A 27,789-nucleotide genomic window follows, 5' to 3' on the forward strand; every position below is an offset into this window, starting at 1 on the left:
TCCATTCCAAGCCAACGTTGGGAGGAGGTTTCAATGGATTTTATCACAGGTTTACCCAAGTCTGAGGGAAAGAGTGTCATCATGGTGGTAGTTGACAGACTTACCAAGTATGCACACTTTTGTGCATTATCACACCCATTTAAAGCCAGTACAGTTTCTACTGCATTTATGGAAACAGTTCAAAAGCTACATGGAAACCCAAAGATTATTGTAAGTGACAGAGATCCCATTTTCACTGGAAATTTTTGGACAAAATTATTTTCTTGTCTTGGTACTCAGTTAGCTCATAGCTCATCTTATCATCCTCAATCTGATGGGCAAATTGAGATAGTAAACAAATGTTTGGAAGGATATCTTCGTTGCTTTGTATCTGATAAACAGACACAATGGGTCAAATGGTTGCCTCTGGCTGAATGGTGGTATAACACTTCCTTCCATACAGCAATAAAAATGACCCCATTTATGGCACTTTATGGGTATCAACCACCATCCATCACATCATATTTAAGAGAAAATTCTAAGGTTCAGGCAGTGGAACATCACATCGAACATCAACATCAAGTCCTCCAACTCTTAAAGGATAACCTCGTGTTGGCACAAAATAGAATGAAACAACAGGCAGATCAACATCGCAGTGAAAGAAGTTTTGATGTAGGTGATTGGGTATTCCTACGGCTACAACCATATAAGCAAATGTCCCTAAAGCAAGCTAAGAAGGATAATAAACTATCACCAAAGTATTATGGTCCGTACAAGGTGTTGCAAAAGATTGGTACTATGGCATACAAATTGGAGCTTCCTGCAGCTTCTCGATTGCACCCAGTTTTCCATGTTTCATGTTTAAAGAAGGTTATAGGTGACAAGCTCCCAATTCAAACAATATTGCCAGAACTTGACGAGGAAGGAAAAATTATATTGGAACCGGAAGCAGTCACAGAAACAAGAACTCGACAGCTACGAAATCGATCAATTTCAGAGTATCTTATCAAGTGGAAGAACTTATCCGCCGAAGATTCCACATGGGAGGATGAGAATTTTATGCAGAAGTATCCAGAATTCCTCAAGCGTTGAGGACAACACTTTTTTGAAGGAGAGGGGCATGTTGGGTCCCTATAATACTAGTGATTACCCCATTAATATTATAGTTATACCCCTTATTTATATTGTTGTGCCCCTATTACCCCCCTTATTGTTATTTCTGTGCCCCATAGAATCCCTCTATTGTTATTTTTGTGGCTTTATATTATTATTGTTAGGTCGGCTGGATTATATTGTGACTCCTTAGACTCCTATATATAGAAAGGAGGTTTTGTCATTTGAATCATAAAAGAATTGTTCATTTATGTAATGTAAAGGAGGTTGCCCCCTCGAAGAGGTTGAATTCTAAGGCGTTGATCTATCTTTTCTATCTTTTCTTGAGTTGGTTTCATAACACAACATATGATCCCGGACAGGTTACTGATACTGATGCATCAGCGATTTGCGTAGAATAGGTACGGAGGATGGTGGAAGAATTTGTTGCAAGTACAAGCGAAGCGCAGGAGTTGCTGACCGACCTCCGTGCGAAGATTGTCGCACCAGCCGAGTGACTTGGGACGAGTCACGATGATTGTGTTGGGGGACTGTTGGGTAGCGGTTTTGGGGCTCAAAGCCCGCAATTTTGGGTAAAGGTATGGTAAAGACTCCGCGAGATGCGCGGAGCACGAAGTGTAATGAGTCAAGTCAAAGGGTTGTCCACCCAAAAATAATGTAAAATGAGTCGGCCTGTCCATGGTCCACGGACCATGGAAATGTATAAATAGAGCAAGGCTCTATGGTTAGAAAATAGTTTTTTTGGTAAATATTCTTTTGATCTGGAATGTTATGGGTTTATGAGGCAAGAAGTCTTGGAGCATCTGTAAGTCAGATTCAAGGGAGTTGGTAGAGAGATAGAGGTTCTGCAGCTATGTGCGCAGAGGCCTGGTAGAGTCCGCAGCTGTGTGCGCGGACCCCTGCAGCTGAGTGCGCATGGCGGATCTGGTTGTACTGAAGAGAAGATCAATAAAGATAAGGGTTTCTGAATCATTGTGTGATTTCTTATGGATTTGTCTATTGCCGATGTTCTAAATTTATGCATGATCTATTTATATCTTTCTTTATAATTGCGCGAATGGGGTTTTAAGTTTAAATGTTTACTTAAAGATTGGAAAAAGTAGATCTGATCTATAACCAACTCATACATAATAACTCTTAAAGAAGTGCCTTGTTCTGGATCTACGCGGAAGTAAAGTACCGCGAAGCCACAGAATGGTTCGCAAACGCTCCAGACCACATCAAGATATCCCTAGGGTGCGGAAACCTGGTTCTAGCACCCTCCCCTTCTACTTCGGGTGAGACCTCAGTCCGTGCTCCACGGGCTGTTGCCGAAAGGGCCGATAGCTGCGGGATTTGTTTGGCTAATAACTTTTCCGAACCTGGTTCAAGGTCCAATAAGCCAACATGGATCAATTGTGTTTTAAGGAAATTGTTTATGCAATAAAGTATACAAATTAGTAATCTATTTATCAATCTACATAATAATAAATTATATAAATAATGTTTTTGTGTAATGTAATGAAACAAAAATGTCTATATAAGTGGTTGCCTATGCTTACATTTGTTACTTTTTGCAATACATTTATAATTTCTAACATAAAATACACTTACTTTCTAATATGAAAATAAATACTTAATTTGAATATGTTTTATATATTTTGGGTGTAGTTTAACTTATAGACGAAATAGTTATTTCATCGGAATTCGACGATACAATCTCAAGCAATATTGTGATTTTTTGTTGCTTAAAATACCTTTTTGAATGCATAAATGGATTCAACACCCCGAAAAACCCCGAGGCACTAGAATTATACAGATTAAACAACTTGAACTCAAGTTTTTAAAAATATCTGTCGAATTTTGATTAAAATTAACCAAAAAAATACTCTGAAAAAAGGTCACTTCGTCTATAACTTAGACTATACCTATATTGTATATTAAGGTGTGCTATGATTTAAGAGTCTTCATTTTGAGTTTTAAAAATATCCTTTCATAGGACACTTTTTTTTGTTAATAAAAGTGACATCTAAATGATTTTTGTTTGTTTGTTTATACTTTAATGTGTAAATTCATAATCTATTATTCATATTTATTAAATACTTAACAAATAGTGACAAATATTTGAATATTTAAAACATTAAAATTAGGATAAATTTAAGTTTGTTTTTTTGTTTTTGTTTTTTTTATGGGTAAATCTAAATCCCTTGTCAACCATTAGTGAGAATAACTATCACTACCTATATAAAATATGGTCCTTTGGTGATTTGTAAAGGGGTAGACTTTCACTCTTCTCATATACCTTTCCTTACATTCTAAAAAATGAACTTTTAGCCAAACAAAAATAGTTTTAGGTTATACTCACAATTTTTTCTGTTCAATTACAATGATTATTTATCTATTATTAAAGTTTCATTTTTACAATTTTTTTTCTTTTCTTTCGTAATTAGGTTGAGACTAGGTTGGGGCTAACCTGTCTATATGCCCACTAGTGGGATGCTATCTAGGTTGGGGCCAACTTGTCTAAATTCCCACTAGTGGTGTGATTGTGTGAAACTTGATGGAGCTTGGGTATTCCTTGGAATAGTTTAATTCCCCAAAATGGCTCCCATCCTCAGCTTCCCCATAAGGTTTGAACTTCAAACTTGGTGAGGACTAAACCCCACTCAAACTAACTAGTCTATTTGAACTTCAAACTTGGTGAGGACTAAACCCCACTTAAACTAATTAGTCTATATTGAAAAAACACATGAAAATAGACTTTAACTCATTTATATGTATATGATCGAAATACCATTCAATATAAATAGTAGTCTAACAAGGCCACAATTTGCTCAAAAAATAGTGGAAATTCCAGTAAGATTTTGACCAAAGTCTGAGAGAAATCTTGGGAAATTTGGGTTACAACTGTCAAGCTTCAAGATTTTGGGTACCCCAAGGAGTTTTTGACGATGCTGAATCCATTTTCACCATAAAAAAACCATTCAAACATTCTCCTAATTAAATTTAAAAATAACCAAATTCCAATGGAAAATAATTTTCCAAAAACAAATTTAACCAAATTCCAATGGAAAATAATTTTCCAAAAACAAATTTGTAACCTGTAGACAAAGCCTTTAATATAATCTCAGTAGATAACCACATGTTCATCCCCTTTTATAATATCATTGATGTGTCGCAGTCTCACTTTGCACACCCACATACCTGAAATCATTGGTAAAGTTGAATGTGGGTTTTGTTGGAGCACGAGCTCCTTATCCTAGTCCCCGGTCATGTTCCCAATAATGTACTTGCTTATCCTCCCGGACGATTAACTCGGAAGTTTTTAATATCGAAAGGAAGTTTTCAGAGAAACACATTATCATGCTGGACTGAAAACGATGTCAGTTGCTTTTTTAGATTTAAGATTTTAAGGATATGGATTGATACTCATCGCGTCCAAGGTCTTTGGGAGCATTGACAAGCAGGAGTGCAACTCCTCCAGCCAGTTAAGTAGGTGGGTGACATCCACTTCTAACATCCCTCTCAATTTGTTTGTGGACAACATATCTTTGCTTTACATCTCAAATACTTGTCTGTGTCTGTCGCATGCATGGTATTTCGCTGTTAGTTCATTACTCGGCCACATGAAAAACTCCGTATTTTTCTTAGTTGCTCTTCTGTCGTGAGTGTCAATCAGAGGGAAAATACATTTTATGCAGGAGCCTCAGTCTCTGCGGTTTCATTTTTCTTTCCCAGACATTGCCAATTGATGTTATTACAGAACTTTTGTATTTTGGGGATGACCCTGTATCCCATCTGGGAGGTCAGTTAACATTAAGTTCTTTTAAAAAATGTGATTTCAGGGAGGACTTCAAGATTGTCTGTGGAGGTAAATCGGACAAGAGTGTGAAGAGCTCCGAGAATGATTATGGGTTTTAGCCATGGAGGCTTTTCAAGCCCAGTAATCAATTACCAGTGCAGACCATCTGGACTGCAAATTTGTTCCAGTGTACTGCCTGCATCTACAGTGTGGAAATCCTGTCATTCTTCTCACCAGTGGCAGCAGAAGCGTTTTCTTCAAGTACAGAAAATCAGAACCCGGGCTTATTCACGTTCTCATCTTGTCCTCTGCTCAACTCAAGGTTTCGTTTTCAATGCATATGAACTTATTTGACTTGTGTTAAATACTTTTGATAACAAAGGGCCAAAGGAACTTTCCTAGAAATATCCATCCTAGCATAGAACTGCATGACTTGAAAGCTGTTAACTCTTCCAGGTGGAGTAGATCAGTCACTTCATAAAAGGTCCCCCCACACCTGTTTTCCCAGAGGAAAGGAAATACTGTACACTCCGATCAAATCCTGCACACTGCTTCCTCCATATCACATCACGCAATTATCATCAACAAGGACTTCTTTCTAATGAAGAGAAGCAACACAAGGAAACATGTAATCAACAGTAATCCATGCCCAAAATGCTCTGCAACTTTGCAATTTCACTTAACATGCTTAACTGTTCCCACATTATGGTAAACACCACAATGTCTATTCATAAAGCTATAGTTGCCTTTATCACCATATTGTTATAAAGAATCAACGACCGAAGTACTGAACACTTAACGAGAAAAGTGGGAATTCTAGATCCCTCGACACAATCTATTGCATGTTGTCCCATGATCTTGGAAAGTCAAATTTGTATTTTGTTAGCAACAAAGGCAATGTGGCCAAATCTTAGAACAAGCCTCCTTGGTTTTTAATCCATAGATGAAATTTTTTGACATCATCTTCAATATTTCCAGATAGGACAACAAGTTTCCAAGTTTAATTTGAACAGCGTGCTCTCTCTAGTTAATTGAACTGTGGAGAGTATATGTTTATCTATAGCCAGAAGCTCTTGATATCGATTGAGGGTTTTCTAAGATTTCCAATTACTGGTGTTGGAATGTGTATCTCCTACTTGTTTTATGTGTGATGATATTAAAGGTTGTGTTTGTGATTATTATTGGTCATTCTGAAGTAGAGTTTGTCTGTAAGTGAGGACTCTGTTTCATTGTTTTTAGGAGTAAGTGCCAATGTTGCAGTCTACAAATGTCTTTGAACATAAGGCATTTCTTGCACACAAATCCAATTCAATTGTATACATAACATCTTCTCCAGGAAGGGTTTTTGGAATAACCAATTAGATTTGTATGGATGTTGTTTTGGGAAGGATTACTCCCACCCTGCTGCACGAGGTAGGCAAAGCGGATGAGGAGCTAGAAGGATTCATAAGAGTGTATAGAGATGGCTCTGTAGAGCAGTTCTCACACATTGTATCCAACGTCCCCTCATTTGACAATTGTGGCGAAACCATGGCCCCCAAAAGATGCCATTGTAGATGCAACAAGTTGTGTATGGGTTCACCTTTATCTTTTGGATGATAATCAACAAGGGCATGGAAAGTTGTTGCTCATCATATACTTCTATGAAGGAGGATTCATTATAGGCTTGTCGATGTGTTCCATTTACCATGCATTCATGCGTAGATTGGCTTGTGAGATGAATTCTTTGATAATTTTGGTAGGCTACAGGCTTGCTCTGGAGCATTGTCTCCCAACGGATTATGATAATTGTTAAGCTACAGGTGTCAGTTCAGTGCAAACTCAAAACCCTAAGGAATAGGAGGAATCATGGTTGACATTGTACTGCCATTTTTCGCAGTGCTTTTTGGCCTAGATGTTTTTGGAATGCAATTTTTGGATATACATGCATAGTGAGAGCAATCCATTGTTTGTGCACGTTGGTGACTGGAAAAATTATCTGGAAGCCTTTTTGATGGTGAGATATTGTCTTTGTAATATAATGTTTTGGGATTCACTGAAGTGAGCAGACATATTGAGCTTTGCGACCTCAATCTGATAGAGAAGTTATTTTGTTATAATTCATGACTCTAACAAATGACAGGGAATGTTAAATTTTCATGAAAACTATGCAACTACTTAGATGAATAACTGATAACTGAAACTAATTAACTTTCACCAAGATACAGAGCCTCTTAACAACTTATAAGCAGCGAATAAAAACACAGAGATAAAAACACACCACACAAATTGACACACTTATTTTTTCTCAAGAAACCCAACAGAGAAAACCTGCTTGCTTGATGTGGCTATTTTATTGATTGTTCTTGGAGCAATTGAATCTATTACAAAGCAATCTGTGTCTCTTGAGAAAGCGTTCTACTTCTCACACAAATCTCAGCTAATACAATTGATCTTGGCCTACCTTGATCACTACTTGATCTTGTTTCCTGCACACAATCGATCCTCTACTGCCTCCTTGACTTGCTTTGCAAGCCCTGCTGTCTTGCTTCAATTCTTCTCCTCCTTCCTTGCACACTTGTGCCTCCTAATTGCTTGCGTTGATCTCCTATTTCATAGCGCACTAGCGCCCTATTTCTTAGTGCACTTCAACTCCTACTTTTAGGGACCCCAACTCCACAAAACTTACGCACAACCAATTCTCCTATACTATCATGCTTGTGCTCCTATTCTTTAGGACACACTTCCTGCGCTCCACAATCAAGTCTCTCTCACACTAACTTGTGAGCTTTGTCATGTCACAAACCTTTGTGCACAAAACAATGCAATTTACTTGTGCCTTCGTCCTCTCTTTATAGGTGAACTTCGATCCATGCAAGGAGGCCCAACTTAATTTAGAACTCGAGCTCTGATAGCGAGTTAATTGAGAGTGTTACTCACTCTCCTTCCAATCATCACTGGAGTTGTTAACTCGTGCTCTCTCCAATCAACACTGGAGATCTAACTCGCTCTTCCTTCAATCAAGATTGAAGACTAACTCGCTCTAACTGAACTACTAACTTCCACCTCGTTCTATAGTCAAACTGATGAAGATCCCACTTAACTAAAGCTTGAACTTTACACATGCTAACTTGATGATTATGGCACAAGCCAAGAGACCTTGCTCGCTACATTTTCAACACTCCCTCTTAGCGAGGAAGGTACTTTTGGAAGAACCTCGTCCACCTGGATCTGTCTTCAACACTACCACATTCTCCGCTGCTACAGCTGCTCCCTCTGAACTAGAAGACTTCCCTGCTTTCTGCTGCAGAATCTGATCTAAAGACCTGTTCTTTCCAACCATGCTTTGCGAGTCTATCACCTCAGTCATAAGTGCCATGTACCCTGTGTATCTCTGTGGTTGCTTACTCTGGTTGAAGGTGGTACTGGGAGGTCCAACTCTCTTCTGATTCTCCCTAAACAACTCTTTTGCCCACTTGGCTCGAACTCTCCCTATACTGGGAGTCACTGACTGAGTGGCTGACTCCACTCGCCCTGGGCTTTGCTTGTCATCTTTATGGTTGGCCCAACTGCTAACTAGCCAAGAGTCGAGGCTCAAACTGAGATATTGCTTGAGGCTCCAGCTTGAGTAGCTTCTTTTCAGGTACTCTAACTTGTTCTTGCTCTAAGGACTCTCTCAGAGCTCTGCTCTCCTCAACCATCACTTCTCTACTCTGCGCACTTCCTGCCTTGCTGCTCAAGGTTGTGCCTGTCTCTACCTAGAACTTGTAGAGATTCTTCATCCTCACACCTATCTGCTTCTTACATCCAATAGCTAAGTGCTGGAGGTAAGTCTTACCTTTGCTGACGCTGACATCATAACCCTTGTCCTCAAGGATAGTCACTGAAACAAGATTTTGCTTCAGGTCTGGAACATAGAGGACATCTCTGAGATGGAGGGGATTACCCGATTCCCTCTGAAAACATTGTGAAAATTCAGAAACCTCAAATCCTACTGCAGCAACTAATTAAGTTTCTTCTATTTGTTAAATAACTTGAACAAATTATTTATTGCATTCTACAGTAAATATTGAAATTTGAAACTAATACACTGCAGCCTTCACAAATACAATACTGCGGAAGAAAAATAATGCTGGAAGAATAGAATCACACACACATAAGTAACACTGTTATTTTTGGACCAATGTCTCCAGAAAAACCCAACTTGGAAAACCGGTGCAGCAACTGAGGGTTTTATTTATTATGCAGTAGTAAATCTGAGTACAAATCTATGGAAGCTCAAATCTAGCTTTCCATATAGAGAAATAACTGACAGGAGATCTAGTGAGAAAAATCTCACTCCCACCGGTGATTCGACACTGACCTTGGCTCAAGATGAGCTGCCCTTTGTTACCTCTGCGTCAACCTACGCAGATCTATGTCCCACAATTTGGACCAATGTCTCTCTCGCTAACTGATCAACTGCTATCTGGAAAATCGATCCTCTTGGCCTTCGGGCTCCCACTCCGGCTTCTGGCACTGAATTTCGACTTCTCCTCAGCAAAATATGGATCTCCCTCTGAAGCTCTGCGCTGCCTCTCTGTGGCACTCACTGCCTCTCTGTTATGCACTCATCGGACTGGAGAAACTTCCTTCCGGTCTTACTATCCCTGCCCCTCTCTCACTGCTTCGACTTCACTAAATCACCTCCGGCAACTGACTGCTGCTACTCTGGAGTTCGATTTCCCAGCAAAATCGAATTCCTTGTCTCTCAAGTGTGTTCTCCAACCCCCATCAAATTTCTTCTTATAATCTCTCGTTGAGACATCAATGACCAAGATTAAAACATAATCGATGGCTAAGATTAACTAGAACTCGATCCATGTTTTCTTCTAGAATATTCTCACCATGACTTAATTAATACCCTTTAATTAATCAGTTTTCCTAAGTTTGGACTTAGGTCGCATTAAAAAAAGATTAATTATTTTAATTAAGTTGTTTCTAGGTGGAATTTCCAGAAACGATTTATGGGTTTTGGAGAATACATGTATTCTAGCCTCCACAAAGATTCGTGGCTAGAACACCTCTGAAGCTACAAAAATCTCAACAAATTGATAGTACCAACTCCTCTAGTCGCATGTGTGCCATCATCTCCTAGCTCCTGATGCAGCTCCATGATCCTTACTGAACTCCTTCTTTCGATTAGGGCACTTAGTGGCATAGTGCCCAAACTCATGGCGATGGAAGCACTTGATCTTGCTTAGATCCTTCTTCTTCTTCTCCCACTTCTGACTAGACTTGGCCTCTCCTGGGCCCTTCTTGCCCTTAGCTCTGCTACCTTTCCCTGCCAGGGAAAATTTCTCCTCGTCCTCTGCTGGAGCTTCTCTACCAGCTCTTGTTCCTCTCCGGATTTCTTCTTGAACACAATCACTCTATAACATTTCCCAACTAGGAATATTCTCTCTTCCAATTTCTGCATCCTAGAAACTATACCAAAACTTATGGAGTGCTAGAAGCGAAAGACTCACAAGGTCTTTTTTTGCTATTGTCTCGCCCACACCAGCTAGCTCATCCCGAACTTGAGTGAACTTTGAAATATATGTGACGATGTGCTCTCCTTTGCTCATCTGGATACTTCTCAGCTTTTCTTTGAGAGCAAGCTTCCCGGCATCACTGGAACCCTGATACAGATGGCTTTAAACATCTCATATGTTGTCTTCTTCTCATGGAGATGAGGAATAATATGGTCTTTGATCCCCTCAAGAATGATCCTCCTCGCCTTGGTGTCATTCTTGTTATGCTGGGCTAACTATTGGGCATATGTAGGTGGCACTATTTGTTGCTTCACAAAATCTAGTACCCCATTATCTTCCAACACCATTGATATCTGCTCCTTCCATGCACAAAAATTCAAGGCTCCCTCTAAACTGTGATCTGACCTTAGTCCTAGGAACGCCATACTGCTATCCAAGGAATTGCTCTGCCCTTCAAACTCTAGCGCAAGCCTTTTGCTTAATCTGCGGTATCGACTAACTAGTCAATCTGGTGCTGGTCTTTATACTGATCTCTGCTCTGGTACCATGTTAAATTTCCATGAAAACTTTGCAAATACTTAGATGAATAATTGATAACTAAAACTAGTTAACTTTCACCAAGATACCGAGCCTCTCAACAACTTATAATCAGTAGAATAAAAACACAAAAATAAAACCACATCACACAAATTGACACACTTATTTTTTCTCAGCAAACCCAACAAGGAAAACTTGTTTGCTTGATGTGGCTATTTAATTGATTGTTCTTGGAGCAATTGAATCTATTACAAAGCAATTTGTCTCTCTTGAGAAAGCGTTCTACTTCTCACACAAATCTCAGCTAATACAATTGATCTTAGCCTACCCTGATCACTACTTGATCTCGGTTCTTGCACAAAATCGATCCTTTGCTGCCTCCTTGACTTGCTCTGCAAACCCTGTTGTCTTGCTTCAATTATGCTCCTTCTTCCTTGCACACTTAAGCCTCTTTATTGCTTGCGCTGATCTCCTATTTTCTAGTACACTTCTGGCCCTATTTCTTAGTGCTCTAGTGCCCTATTTCTTAGCGCACTTCAACTCATATTTTTTAGGACCCCGACTCCACACATCTTGCGCACAACCAATTCTCCTAAATTCTAGTGCACTTGTGCTCCTATTCTTTAGGACACAATTCCTACACTCCACAATCAAGGCTCTCTCTCACTAACTCGTGAGCTCTATCTTGTCACAAACCTTTGTGCACAAAACAATGTAATTTACTTGCGCCTTCGTCCTCTCTTTATAGGTGAACTTCGATCCATGTAGGAGGCCCAACTTAATTTAGAACTCGTGCTTTGATGGCGAGTTAATTGAGAGTGTTACTCGCTCTCCTTCCAATCATCACTGGAGTTGTTAACTCGTGCTCTCTCCAATCAACACTGGAGATCTAACTCGCTCTTCCTTCAATCAAGATTGAAGACTAACTCGCTCTAATTGAACTGCTAACTGCCACCTCGTTTTGTAGTCAAACTGATGAAGACTCCACTTAACTGAAGCTCCAACTCTATGCATGCTAACTTGATGATTATTCCAGTAAACTAAAAAAAACTCATCCTAACTGAAGTCTAACTCACGAGGACAACTCGAGGTCTTCGCTGGCTAAGGCACAAGCCAGGAGACCTTCCTCGCTACATTTTCAACAGGAAAACTATGGAGATCCAAGACAAAGATTGAACAAAGATATGGAAGATCTAGACAAAGTCACCGAATATGTGCCTGATTTCAACGGAAGAAGAAGACATTCCTGTCATATGTATCGTTATCTCTTTCTTTTTTTGTAGCCCTGCGTGGTAATACTATGTAATGTAAAACTCATTACTAAGTTTGCTTGGTAAGGTGTGGTGTAGATAGAAGTGAAATTTAGCTACGTGTTTTGTTCTCTCTAATTGTTCCTTGATGAAAAACTGTTGGATGAATATTGTGCCATAAGTCCTCAGTTTCGCATGTGCAAATAATGCAATATTGACATGGATACACTTGTATCTAAACTATTTTCCTACACAACTTGCGAGCACCATGGTTGGGTACATAGGTGCCTCGATAGATGGAAATATGTCCATAAGATGACCAATTGCTCAATCTTTATAGTACAATAGGTTCATAGTCAATCTATGTGGTAGCAATGTTTAGCCCAAAGGTATGGTTGGTTCCCAATTGGTATGTAGTTCTAGGTACGATCTTACAAGTAAATGGAGGATCATGGACATTTTGATTTTGAAGAGTAAAATATGTTCTTCCTGAACAAAGTTGTTTCATATTAGTGCAAGTTGAAATAGATACTTTAGGTTGTCTTTTGTTCACTTAAACAAGACCCACATGTTCATTGTTGATATTGAGAGATGTTCATCTTAAAACTTGGCATCATCAATTGTGTTCGAAACCAACATTTTGGGATTCTTTGCACTATCTTAAGTGGTCATTTTTCCCACTCCTTTATGCATTTTTCACAAACATACTTTGGTGTCTATGACTCTAGGAGTTGACATGCCTTCTTTTGGCAGTGATACAATAACTCAAAGCCCCCACACCGGTTCTTTATTGGAGTATCTTTTGGAGATACATAATCACTCTATTCTACTTCAAAAGTATTTTCATTTATAACATACCACTTAGTATGGTGTTATAGCTTTTTAACATCTTGTTTGCTGGGAGAATTGTAGTTTGCTTTGAGCATTTTTTTTATCCTATTTGGATTTGGGTCCAATCATGTTGATTGTTGATTCGGGTTGTACAAGGAATAAAGTAAAAGGTAGGAAAGACAATGAAACACATACACAGAGAAATATAATAGAGAGCTGATCCGGATTTAAACAGGAACGCAACAAATTACAGAGATAACCATAAACACAGTGACGTAGCAGAAATAATACTTCATTTCATTAATGTAAAACACTGAAATATGCTTACAAACAGAAATGGAAATAAACCAGCTAGGGCGATGGTAGCTTATCTCTGAGAAGAGATGTGGCGGCTACATGCCTCTAAACTGTGTTACAATGAGGCTCGAAGGCCTATTTATTGTTGAGAAACAATGGAAAACCCTAAACATCCAAAAACCTAACCCTAGAAGATGAAACGCCAAACTGTGGGCCCCGTTTGGGCAAATTGGTACATCAACTTCCCGGGGTTGTAATTTTGGCATATGATCTCCGTTTGACGCGCACAATATCTCGTTAGAAAGATCCAATGTTACTTGGGAGCGGGAGCGGAAGCGGGGAGCGGGAGCGGAAGCGGGAGCGGGAGCGACCATTTTCAGAAGCTCCCGGTTTGGGAGCGAATCCCGGAGCGATTTTTTAAAAATATATATATTTTTTATATTTTTTAATTTTTGATACATATATGTCAACAAAAACATGTAGAATGATGAATTAGATATAAAAAACATAAAAAAGCATAGATTGAACCATATAACAACAATCATCTAGAAGTTATAATCTTCATCAACCACGTCCGCAAGTTAGTAACATAGTAACATACAACATATTGAGTCTCATGATTCATCAATCTTAAAGTTTCAAGCTTTCAAAATTCAATATATAACATTTATCATCATTGATCACCAAAGTTGTACTTGTAAGCTAAGTGTAACCATTACAACAAATAATATCTAGAATGAAATGAAATGTTATAAAATGAAAAGAAATGAAACAACTTTCAACTTTCATGAAGCATCATATTCATAAATCATTACTAATGAGTTATAATTGCCAACTTCAAACTTAAATTGTCATATATTGTTTAAAAAAATATCATAATAAATATGAAAGAGTCAATAGTTATAAAAGCTACTAGAAACTAGAGAAGAGAAGTAAATCTATTATCTATTTCTTATGCTTGGGCCTCTTGCCACCACGAGAAATGTCTAATTTTTTAGTCTTGTTGCAAAATCAGGATCTTTGTCATTAATATCACCCTCCAAGCATTAATATCCAGAGGTATCTTTGTCATTACCTTTGTATCTGTATAGGGATCTTTGTCATTAATATCACCCTCTAAGCATTAACATAAGATAGAAAAAGCATAGCATGTCAAGTCAAGATTTTGTTTGAGTGATGCGTACATTTTTAGAAGGGTCATGATAGAGGAGTTCGACAACCAATGTCACTAACATCAAGGTACATAGAGGGATTGGTACTCTTGATTAAATATGAGTTCCATACCCTAATACATGACAAAATTCAATGGAAACATTGCAATCCCCCAATCCTGAAATCCTGAAAAACTGATAAGTCTGCTGGATTTTGAATGAAATCTAAAATTCTACTTTCTCCATATGAAATCCAATGAGGACGAAACCACTCTCAAACATCCTGAGTCATTTCATGGTAATGTTAAAAATTTAAGTAAAAGGATGAAAATGAAAATTAAAGAAAATGTCACTTTTACTTTAAGAATTTAACATTACCATGAATAGCATATCAATACTAGGACCTAGACTTGATCATTAAGTTGCCCCACTCAAAAACTATTTGTTTCTTTCAAAAAAAATTGCATTTCGAACATTACTACAAAAAAAAAATGCAAAAAAGGCAAAACGCTCCCGAAAACGCTCCCGAAAAGGCAGGGAGCGAAATTTTTTTTAGGGAGCGCGCTCCCGAAATCGGGAGCGATTTCGGGAGCGCGCTCCCGACCCGCTCCCGCCCGGAGCGCGGATCGGGAGCGGGAGCGAGGGGGGGGGGGGGGCGCTCCCCCGCAACACTGGAAAGATCTATCCGAGAACTACAACTTTGGGAAGAGCAACATCGGTCCATGGACCCATGTTGCTCCCAGTTTTCCCAAAAAACGTTGTTTAGGGCCTCAAAACGGCTTCGGAAGTTCAGGACCCGAAAAACTGCTAAAAATAGTAAGTTGTGCTACAATTAAGGAAACTGAAAAAGCTGAGAGCAACAATGGTGGGTGTCCAAGTGGACTTGGCAGGTGGCCACCAATATCCACCTGGATCAAGAGCATAGTAATATAGTGAAATCCCAATGATCCAAATTGAAAGATGTTAAAATTGGCAACTAGGGCCAAACTCCATATGGGTCACCTCATTTATGGCAGTTGATATCATCCGATTCCGACATGTATTCATGGAGATATGAATTTATTTGTAATCCTGACAATTTGTCAAGGTTGGCTTGCAAGCAAAACAGTGATTTTCAGCCCCATCTTATCCTCAACGTTGCATATAAAAGGAGGAGACCTTGTGGCATCATTTCAATCATCTCATCTCACGTCCTTCTCTCTCCATGCTTGATTGGGTATGCATAAAGGAGCAACATCTCTCTCACACATGCAAAGGAGGAAATCTGTTTTTTTGTCTAGGGCTGCGTTGACCGAAGATGCAGGGTGACTTTTGGACAGCGTTGACTAAGCGTGGACTCTTCTTATTTGTAGATTGGGTTAGGGTGCCTCTCCTAGGCATACCATAGTTCTGGGCAGCTCCGTTGACCTCACTTTGACCCTATGTTGACCAACGTTGACTCTCAAAGAGCTGACCACAGGTTTGACCAAGTGTTGACTGAAGTTTGACTGGATTTTTAGATTGTTTTGGGTTGACATTTCTTGCTATTGGAGGCCGAGTTGACTGAGCATTGACTGGGATTGACTAGAGGTCAAATCTGACCTATTTGACCAGCTTTGACTTTGCTGGTTAGGGTTTTGCAGTTGCTGTCATAAAATTACAGAATTGTATATTTGTACTATCTCTCTCTCTTTGCTAAATTATTGAAGAATATAAGAAGAATTGATCAAGGGTTTCCCCACATTGGGGTTTGTCCCTGGCTGGTGCCACATCTTGTGTCCTCTTGTCTTGGCTTGTCTTCTACTGTTTATGTTTATGTTCTATCTGCATTTTACTATCATGCTGATGTGATTGCTAATCTGGAAATTGATATTGGGCTAATAAGAAAAATTGAAGTAAATTGCTCTTAAGCATAGAACATACCAAAATTAACATGGTATCAGAGGTGAGGTGAAGACAAAGCCCAAGCAAGAGTGAAAGAGCAATCACCGAAGACAGTTGGAAAGGACAAAAGGCTCAATGGGTTCCTCATCCCACTTCCCGACCAAAGACAAGCTCCGTGAGAAGTCTGACTATCACGGATGGAAGATGTCTCTTGATCTGATATTGGAAGAACAAGAAGTGTTGGACTATGTGAAGGGTAAAATCTCGGAGCCTCCATCAAATGCATTGGTTGCTACAAAGAACAAGTACACTAAGGGTGAAGTCAAAGCGAAGAAGATTATCAGAGATTCTATTGACAAGCGTTTGGTGGCCTACATTTCCGATTTGAACACCTCCAAGGAGATCTACAACAGATTGGTAAGCATGTTTAAGGTTAGTGATGCAAATCAAGTTTTGTTCCTCAAAAATAAGTTGAAGGATATTAAGAAGGGCAAGGACGAGGATATTCAATCCTACTTCTTAAGGATCACTAAGATCAAGAATGATCTTCTATCGATTGGAGAAGTCATTCCTGACAGGGAACTAACTATCACTACCCTTGGAGGGCTCCCATTTGAGTGGTATATATTTAGAACCACTCTTCTCAATAATGACCGAATTCCAGGGTTTGAAGAATTGATGTCGAGATGCATTCAAGAAGAGACAAGAATGGTGGAGCAAGAAATGCCTTCAAATAGAGGCAACCCCATTGCTTTCTCCTCTCATGCCAAAAGGAGAAATAATTCTGGGTCTAAAGGTCATTTCAAAGGAAAGCCTAGATCGAAGGGTGGAAGGAAGGGAAGATGCTTTGTTTGCAATAAATTTGGCCACTATGCGAGGGAGTGTCCAAATAGAAAGGACACATCACATGATGATGATCACAATCACTCCAGGGGCAACTTCAACAACAACAATCAAAGGAATGGTAGGTTCAATGGCAAAGGAAAGAGGAATGCGGGAAATCATGGAAATGGTCAACCCTCCAAGAAAGCAAGGAACTCCAGGTATGAAGAATCAAATGTTGTTAACAATAAGCAAGATGAGTATTATCTTATATCGACCCTCTCCACTACCTCTCCTTTGGACTCGTTGGGAAATTGGCTTATTGATAGTGGTGCCTCAAGGCACTTCATTGGTTACAAGGAAGCTCTCTCTAATTTGATAGAGAAGGAGACAAACTTGGAGATTATTCTTGGAGACAATGCCACCTATCCCGTAAAGGGTGTAGGGAATGTTACCCTTCAATTGAATCAGGGTAACATGATCCATTTGCAAGAAGTTTTATATGTACCTGATCTCAAGAAGAACCTGGTGTCCATTTCGGCAATGGAAGACAAAGGCTACAAGGTGGCATTCATCAATGGAAAGGTACGTGTTTGGAGAAAGAATTTTAAAGATGCTTTTACTCTTGGATTCCGGGTTGCCTCTTTATGTCAAGTTGGAGGAAGTTCATTGGGGGCCATGTCTTGCGACACATCTCTACAATCTGAACTATGGCACCGGAGGTTTTCCCACCTTCATTATAAGGCTCTACCCGATGTAAGACAAATGGTGACAGGGATGCCCAAGTTCAAAGTAGAGCATGAAGGTGTATGCTCGGGATGTGCTGAAGGAAAACTTAAAAGGGGACCATTCCCTTCAAGTAATAGCAAGACTTCAGATATATTGCAGTTGGTCCACTTTGACATATCTGGTATGATGCCTGTAAACTCTTTGGGAGGATATCTATATTATCTCACTTTTACAGATGATTATTCTCGCAAGACTTGGATCTACTTCTTGAAAAAGAAGGATGAAGTGTTCACCTGGTTCCGTCACTTCAAAGCCATGATCGAAAATCAATCCGAGAAGAGAATCAAGATATTGAGGACTGATAATGGGACCGAGTATGAATCCAATGAATTCCATGACTTTTGCAGAGAAGCTGGCATTAAGAGGGAGACCACAACACCATACACTCCTGAGCAGAATGGTGTGGCTGAAAGGAAGAATCATACGATTGTGGAAGCTGTTCGTGCCATGCTCCATGATCAAAAGCTTCCGAAGTTTCTATGGGCCGAAGCTGCGAATACCGTCGTATATGTTCAAAACCGATGCCCTCATCAAGCATTGGACTCCAAGACTCCTGAAGAAATGTTCACTGGTAAGAAACCCGATGTCTCTCATTTTAGAATTTTTGGAAGTCCGTATACTTTCATGTGCCGAAAGAGAAAAGAAGCAAATTGGGTGCATCTGGAAAGAACAGAATCTTTGTGGGCTATTGTGAAAATTATAAGGGCTATAGAATTTATGTGGTTGGTCAAAGGGAAGTTGAGATAAGTCATGATGTCACCTTTGATGAAGATATGGCTCTTAGCAAGGTTGACAATCTTCCTATTCCAAGGAAGGATAAAGAAGCTGACACCAGGAAGCTGGATGAAAAAGAAGATGAAACGATGTCGGATGTTGAAGAACCTATGGATCCTATTGATCCTCCTCCTCAAGAGCCCTCCTCCTCTAGGAAGAGGCCCTCATGGCTTAGGGGGACTCTCGAAGATGCTGAGAGACACATTGCACCAAGGGGGACTTTCTGTGAAAGCAAGAAGCCGACCAGGTATCAGGGATACTTGACCATTATGAGCACTATCATTTAAAACAAGGCTGCATCATTCGAAGAAGCCGTGAAGAATCAAGTATGGAAGGATGCTATGAATGAAGAATACGAGTCCATCATGAAGAATGATGTCTGGGATGTGGTCCCCAGACCCCAGGACAAATCAGTTGTCACCTCTAAATGGCTTTACAAAATCAAGCATGGAGCTGATGGGAGTGTTGAAAAGTACAAGGCTCGCTTTGTTGCTCGAGGCTTCTCTCAAAAGGAAGGTGTGGATTACGATGAGATATTTGCACCTATTGCCCGATACACCACCATCCGCTCGATCATAGCCCTTGCTGCTTCACAAGGATGGAACCTACATCAGATGGATGTCAAGACCGCTTTCTTGCATGGTTCGATTAAAGAGGAAGTCTATGTGGAACAACCCGAGGGGTTTGAGATTCATAATCAGGAATCTCATGTATGCAGGTTGAAGAAAGCTCTCTATGGGCTGAAGCAAGCACCCCGAGCTTGGTATGAGAGGATCGATAGCTATTTGATGAAGCTGGGATTCACTAGGAGTGAAGTCGATCCGAACCTTTACTTTAAGGTTGAAGATGATAAGCCTCTCATACTGGTGCTTTATGTGGATGACCTCTTTCTGACTGGTGCAGACCCTCTCATTCACAAATGTAAGAGGGAGTTGGCTTCCGAATTTGAGATGAAGGACCTAGGACTGATGCACTACTTCCTAGGGTTGGAGGTCTAGCAAAAGCCAGGAGAAATTTTCCTATCTCAAGGAAAATACGTGGTGAAAATATTGGAAAGATTTGGGATGGTGGATTGCAAGCCCGTGACTACCCCGATGGAGCTTAACTTCAAGAAGTTATGCGGTAGTGCTGCTAGACCTGAATTGGGAAATGCTTCTGAGTATCGTCAACTCATAGGAGCACTGATGTTCTTGGTGAACTCCCGTCTGGATATATGTTTTGCAATCAACACATTGAGCCAATATATGGTTGAGCCTCATCACTCACATTGGATTGGTGCCAAGAATCTTCTGAGATATCTTCGGGGCACAATCACTCATGGACTGAGATACACTGCCGGAGATGTGAGGCTGCATGGTTATTCCGATGCTGATTGGGCAGGCAGTGTGGTGGATCGCAAGAGCACTTTCGGGTGTTGTTTCTCTTTGGGTTCTGCTTCGATATCCTGGATGAGCAGGAAGCAGAAGTCGGTTGCTTTGAGCACCGCTGAGGCCGAATACATAGCTGCGAGTATGGCCTCCTGTGAAGCTGTCTGGTTGAGGAAGCTCTTCAGTGAGCTGTTTGGTCATACGCTGGATACTACCGTGATCCTCTGCGACAACCAGAGTCAGAGAATCTCGTATTTCATGATCGCTCAAAGCACATCGATATCAGGTACCACTTTATCCGGGATATGGTACAACGAGGAGCAATAAGGCTCCATCATATTGGGATTGATGAGCAGGTCGCCGACATTCTGACGAAGCCCCTGGGAAAGGTCAAATTCTTGACTTTCCGAGAACGACTAGGAGTCGTGGAGAGACCCTCTTATGAGGGTCCTGTATGATATGTACATTGAGCTTTGGGAGCTCTGGGGGGCTTGGGGTACTTCTTGGAGCGATGAGCAACCATAGGGTGAGTGGTTTAGCCTTCCCCTAGTGGTTTTCTATGTACAGGGTGAGTGGTTCAACCTTCCCCTGTGATACCTCGTGGTGACATGTAGGCAAGATGAGTGGTTCATCCTTCTCCTGCTGAGACATCCTACCCATGCAGTCTGGGACTCATGAAAAGTACCTCTCATCTGGCCAATGAGTAGGGAAATGAGGATAGGGACCATAGTACTACTGATGGACGCATCGTGTACTACCGTACTCCCTATGCTAGTATGATATTGATCTGGAATCAATTGGTACTGACTTCGGGTCAGTGAGAGTGGTACGAGACACTCTCTTTATTTGGAACTGATTTCAGATCAGTAAGAGTGGTATGACACACTCTCTTTATTGGAACTGACTTCGGGTTAGTAAGAGTGGTATGACACACTCTCTTTATTGGAACTGACTTCGGGTCAGTAAGAGTGGTATGAGATACTCTCTTTTATCTGGCACTGACTTCGGGTCAGTAGAGAATGGTATGATACATTCTCGATCTCTTCTTCTTCTTCATAGTTCAGCAGAGCAGAGCAGTGCATTGATGGCAGAGATAGTACCGACAGACAAATGGATCAACAAATGGAGTTCTCCCTAGTTGAGAGGGAGTGTTAAAATTGGTAGCTAGGGCCAAACTCCATATGGGTCACCTCATTTATGGTAGCTGATATTTTTCTTGGATTCCTGTCTCCGAGAGGTGTAGGATTGATCTAACGATCATCTGATTCAAACATGTATTCATGGAGATATGAATTTATTTGTAATCTTGACAATTTGTCAAGGTCGGCCTGCAAGCAAAATAGTCATTTTCACACCTAGCTTATCCTCAACGTTGCATATAAAAGGACACCTTGTGGCATCATTTCACTCATCTCATCTCACATCCTTCTCTCTCCACGCTTGATTGGGTACGCATAAAGGAGCAGCATCTCTCTCACACGTGCAAAGGAGGAAATCTATTTTTCTGTCTAGGGCTGCGTTGACCTAGGTTGACCGAAGCTGTAGGGTGACTTTTGGACAATGTTGACCAAGCGTTGACTCTTCTTATTTGCGGATTGGGTTAGGATGCCTCTTCTAGGCAGGCCGCGGTTCTGGGCAGCTCCGTTGACCTCACTTTGACCCTACGTTGACTAGCGTTGACTGTCAAAGAGCTGACCACAGGTTTGACCAAGTGTTGACTAAAGTTTGACTGGATTTTCGGACTGTTTTGGGTTGACATTTCTTACTGTTGGAGGCCGAGTTGACTGAGCATTGACCGGGATTGACTAAAGGTCAAATCTGATCTGCTTGACCAACTTTGACTTTGCTAGTTAGGGTTTTGCAGTTCTATCATAAAATTACAGAATTGTATATTTGTACTATTTCTCTCTCTCTGCTGAATTATTGAAGAATATAAGAAGAATTGATCAAGGGTTTCCCCACATTGGGGTTTGTCCCTGGATGGTGCGACATCTTGTGCCCTCTTGCCTTGGCTTGTCTTCTACTGTTTATGTTTATGTTCTATCTGCATTTTACTATCACGTTGATGTGATTGCTAATCTGGAAATTGATATTGGGCTAATAAGAAAATTTGAAATAAATTGCTCTTAAGCATAGAACATACCAAAATTAACAAAAGATGTAGCTGCCCATGGTATTTACTATTTACCCATGGTCTCCACCCATCGTATTAACCCATGGTATGGAGTGATGTAAAGAAGGCACCGAGAATATTATAAGTAACGGGTCTCACCTTGTAAAAGGAAAGATTGGTCCTCCACAATGTAGGGTAGAGGATTTCTTAGTTTAATAAAGAATTATCTACTTTTCATATGTTCATTGTGTGGATTTTATGTTTAATGTTTTTCTAAGAATAGTTTCAACTTTCAAGGCATATTTGGATGTTCTCTCTCCTCTCACTCAACATTCATGGTTCTTGGATCTTAGCCCCCAAGATCTGGATCAGTAGTATCAGAGCCAGGTTTGTGCTCTCCTCCTCGTGATTATTGTGTTCTAATGTTGGAAATCGAGCAGGATCCCTAATGCCAAAGAGATTCAACATGATTGCCACATCTCAAGTTCGAATCCCGCAATGGCGAATAACAAGTGGTGATCTGTAAGCTGCCGTGGATATTCCACTGGACAATTCATCACAACCGACTCACAACATATCTGATAGTATTATATTAAAAATATGAAATACTACACTATTACAATTCTATTAAATTTCTAGATTTGTAGATTTTACTGTAATTAGTGCATGCATGCGAATGGAAATTATGCAAAAAATAGAGAACGACAAAATAAAAGCTGACACACACAGATAAGACACAAGATATGCTCGGGGAAACCCTTTTGGGAGAAAACCCAGCTGGAAGGTGAGGCTGCTCCGCTCTCTTTCTCTCTTTGGAAATATGGTTGTAGGTACAAAGAAGTATGGTTTGTGGCCCATGGGCTGCTATAGTGCACAAATCTTCTGTGTGTGTTCTATCTCCTATGCCTCTTGGCTATTTTTGTTCAACGATGGAACAAATGCACTCGAAAGAATGGAATGCCTCTTCCTCCTAGTGGCCCGGTTATAACACAACCTAATAGCCTACTAGTGGTGAAGTTTGACTAGCTCAACTCTTAACCAAAGTTACAATATAGATTCTTCTAGAGTCTTTTACATGACAATCACGTGGCTAGCCCCTTTTCCATGAATAATGGGGGCTGACACAACATCCTCTTGAACCATGGTGGTGAAAACAGGAAGGTCAACTTCTGAGTGGCATAACTTTCGCATACAGACTCCGATTGACACACTTCTTGTTCCATTGGAAAGATCTGTGTGTAAATTAGTATGAAAAGGTGTTGCGCTAATGTGGCAAAGTTTTACCCCAAAAAAGTCGTTTGATGCCTCAAAACACTCCCGGAAGGTTTCAGACCCCGTTTTGCCAAATTGGGTCCCGCCGGTAAAAATGGTCCCATGAGCTGATTCCTCCACTTTTTCCACTCTGAATGCATCGAGATGGATGACAAACAATATAATGATCCAATCTGGATCAAGGGAGTTCTATGGATCTTTTTCTTTCTGTTTTTAATGGTGTTGTTGGAGGATTTTGTTCACGCAGATCCAGAGGAAGTGGCTTGTCTCTTAGGTGTTAGGTGTTCAATCCAAGATTCCCCAAGTTTTTGCTTGCAGGGTGAGCCTTTCACGAATATTCTCCACAATCTGTTGGGAACATGTATCCTTAATTCTAATGGGGACGCTTGGAAGTTGTAATGGATTAGTGTTGTGTTGTGTGCAGCCAATGGTTCGGGTAACCATTAGCCTGCCAACCAACCATCCATTTTGTGCTCATCTACAGTACGCATGAGATGTTGGCCAAAAACTAGCTCAAGCTGTCGATGAAGGGAGGCACGAGAACCATTGATCTAGCCTTCGTTGCCCACTCGAATGTTGTTGTGAGGCCCGACAGTGTCATCCATAGGATCTACATAATGTTGATACCTAAGAGAATGTAGGACGATTTCATTGAATGGAGAAGTAGTGTGTGAGAAACGAGCGCTGAATAAAGACAGTTGGATGGGGGTGTTTGGTAGCAGGTCGGGCTCGTTGATAGACAGTTTGAGGTGACTGTAGGTATGTTAGATCGAATGAAGGTGCTGTCAAGACGATGAGTGGACGAGTCGCAGGCATAGGGTGTCAAGATCAAGCCATGCCTACCGGTACAGGTAGTCACAAAGTCTTGACCATACAAGAGAAAATAGTCACATGACGGGGACGAGGTTAGTGTTCCATAGTATTTCAGAGACAGACTCAGATTGCCATGTGAGTTGTGGAGCTAGCACCATGCATGCAGTGATGGGGGTTGGATGTGTCAAATTCCAGCTAGAGTTAGGAGGATTTCTGGAGGGAACAGGGATGGTGTTTGTTCCAGCCTCCAGGGCTGATGGGACACGTGCTCTCAGTTTTGGCCTTGGAGGATGATGGATTTATAAGTTTGTTTCAAGATGGATAGGTGCTTCTATATTCAGAGGGAGTGACCTTGGATGCGGTTGTAGTTCTTTACATCATACAGGGATAGGCATATAGGTTGCTGGGACAACCTGTGGGTGTATCCGAGGGGATCTTGGATAAAGGATCGATGTCAGTTACTAAGAGGGAACAGGTGGCGAGGAAGAGTGATTCTTCAGGTACTGTCAGGAGACTTAGTTGGTATCTCATGATATTGATGGATGCTCAGGAGCAGGATCCTCGAAGCATGGCTAGATGTGACAGGTTCTCAACTTAGGTTTCGGGTTAGGTAGGAGGACAAGTTTTAGAGTCAGAAGGAGTGGCTATAGATACTGAGATGAGCATGGTGACAGATCTAGGTGGAGGAGGTTCTTCTAGAAGTACCTCCCTCGCTAAGAGGGAGTGTTGAAGTTTGTAGCTTGGGCAGGTACTTCTGCATAGGCCTTGTGTCTAGGTGTGTAGAAGTCACCCACATTTCACCTTAGAATATTTGCTGATGTAACTTAGCCTAAGTTTAACTTAGGAAAAAGCACATAATTATATGTTGGCTTATTGAGCTAAAATAAAAACTTAGATAAAGTAAATTATTTACTTTAGTGATTAAGTTTTAATCTTAGCTGTCAATCTCAAGTGAGGCAAGATCTAATCTCGGTCGTCCATCACTTTGAGATTAGGGTTAGGGTTAGGATTAGGGTTTTGGCTCAATGTAAAGTTATAAAGGTGAGGCTAAGGTGAGGAGAAGAGATAACAACAACACAAGATTGAGAGAGGCTTCTCAGTGAGTGTGTGCTGGGTCCGAGAGAATGCAAAGAGGCTGGAGACCTAGATCTGCAAGAGAGTAGATTTGCTGGATCAGATCCAGAGTTTTGTAATCTGTATTTTCTCATTTGGGCCATTATCCTAGGATGGGAACCCAAGTACTGTGATTAATTTATTAATGAAGAACTGTTGATTGGGCATAAATCTGTTATGTGTAAGCGATTCAGATCGAATTTTTGCTTCCGCTATATTTTTTATGTTAGGAATCTGGCTGTGTATTTGTTCAGTTAATATTTGTTGAGAACCAAATACCAAGTGCTAGGTTTGGTAAATTCTAACATTGTATCAGAGCCCCAACTTTGAATTGATCTCGAAATCACAGGTGCTGGGTTTGTATCAGATTGTCGCAGCCAGGTTGGCTAGGATCATATGAACCAATTTTTTTTTAAGGTGGCGAGACTTCTTTTTTTTGTTTGGGTCGTTTGTTAAGTAAGGGCACAAATTTTTTTTAAAGGAAAAAAAAAGTGGGGCCGTAGTGGGTGGCCAATAGTTGAGCCAACTAGTCGTTGTCCAGAGCCACCAGTCGCTAGGCACCAGGCTGGTTGACCGACCAGTGGCAACAAGGTGGGAGCATGGGTGGCCAAGCATGATTCGGCGAGAAACTTCAAGATAGGCGACCAACAAAACCACAGAGGATCGAGCAGGGTTCGAGGGATGCTGACGCTACCCAAAGGTTGCACACTGTTGAGAAATCTATTAGGGCAACATTAGGGTGATTTCTCTTAATCTTGACAATTACTTGTGATGTTTTTATTCTTTCTTCTTGATTATTATTATGTTCTTATCATCAAATAATTACCAAAACACCGAAGATCACAAACAATAGAGATGAACACAAGATGTAGGCTCCAAGCTAGGGCAAAACCCCTCCAAGGGTAAAACCCAAAAATAACTTCTATTCTTATAGAATCAATTCAAATGAGACTTCCAAGACCAAAAACCAAGACCCAAGACTACCACCAAGAACCAAGTTAGCCATCCAAAAACTTCTTCTGCAATGCATGATAGGATCTTCAATGGAAACAAGGATCTTCTAGCCTTTAGATCGCACAAGTTGAGTTTGCAACACCTTCTTGTAATTTTGGACTTGTTGTATGCCCAGAAACCCTAGGCCTCTCGCACGTGTGAACTTTTCCAAGTAGAATTTCAGAGATTCGAATATTTTAGGGCTCATCTTCTTCTTTGCTAGACTTCATCTTGCCTTCCAAGCCCTTCGCACTCCAACTGCAGATCGACTATGAGAGATGAGTGTATATTTTCAAATGAGGTCGAATGTTCTTCAATATATACAACTTATGTGGGGTTTGAATAGCCACATTTGGGCCGACTTTGACTGGCTGAGCCGACTTAGTCTTGTAGGCCTTCTAGACACTTCTAGACATAATAATAATTTCTCTTGGCTAGAAATTGACCGAAAGGGTCTTTTACATATGACTAGGACCTTCTTGACTTGAAAAACCCTAGGAGCATCAAATGGATGCTTGACCTAGATGACCATATAAATGGAGCATGAAACCCATGCTTGAAAATATTTTTCTTTTTCTTCTTTTTAGAATTTACAATAAGTATATAATGACATATGTACAATGGTAATATGAAGACCGAACCTAGTTACATTCTTCAATACTCTCTCTTAACTAGGGAGGTATTCACAATTGTCCAATTGGTCCATGGATAGTGCTCACTTTGAAAATTTCTCATAAGAAGAGTCACAACCAAGGTGTCAATCCAACAAACATTCTTTTACAGGATTTTAGGTGCTAAGGCACCAATCCAAAATAGATGTTGATCTAGGTACCATCTAGGCTTTTGCCAACATATACTATTCCAGGTATCTAGATACCATCTAGGATACCGCTAAGGTATCAACCCATAAAGGGATCTTAGGTACCAAATAGGCTACTGCCAAGGTACCAACTTATCAGACATCTAGGTATCATCTAGGCTACTTACCAAGATACCAACAGAGATTTAGGTACCATCTAGGCTACCTGCCCAGGTACCAACCCAACAAACATCTAGGTATCATCTAGGCTACCTGCCAAGATACCAACAGGGGTCTAGGTGTCTTCTAGGCTACTTGCCAAGAAACCTACCCTAATAGGGATGTAGGTGTCATCTAGGCTACCTACTAAGACACCAACCCAATAGGGATCTAGGTATCATCTAGGTTACTTGCCATGATTCCAACCCTAACAGTGCCATCATACGGGCTATTTATCCTAAGGTACAACAACTTGTCTGTGTCACCATGATCTTGCCATCACCTCTAGGAACATTCTCAGATGCTTACCCAATCTTTCGGATTCCATTCTCTCCTCATGGCCTTCACTAGATGTACGATTGTTAATCATGGCCTAGTGCATGACACATGAAGTATGTCCATCATCATTCCTTCTCACCAG

At 40.6% G+C, this 27,789-nt stretch overlaps 1 protein-coding gene across 1 annotated transcript in view; it reads left to right on the forward strand.

Annotated features, from left to right (window-relative positions):
• The first annotated feature begins 4,265 nt into the window (after positions 1 to 4,265).
• LOC149204530 (uncharacterized) overlaps positions 4,266 to 27,789 on the forward strand; it is a 29,852-nt gene continuing 6,328 nt past the window's right edge. Inside the window, exons 1-2 of the mRNA XM_089393308.1 lie at positions 4,266 to 4,567; positions 4,917 to 5,195. Coding sequence (XP_089249434.1) covers positions 4,976 to 5,195 — 220 coding nt within the window. The 5' untranslated portion in view covers positions 4,266 to 4,567; positions 4,917 to 4,975. The remainder of the gene's footprint in view (positions 4,568 to 4,916; positions 5,196 to 27,789) is intronic.

This window comes from Pinus tabuliformis, chromosome 1_2, assembly GCF_031772625.1.
Source record: "Pinus tabuliformis cultivar Carrire ecotype Pingquan chromosome 1_2, CPIR1, whole genome shotgun sequence".
Classification (NCBI taxonomy): domain Eukaryota; kingdom Viridiplantae; phylum Streptophyta; class Pinopsida; order Pinales; family Pinaceae; genus Pinus; species Pinus tabuliformis.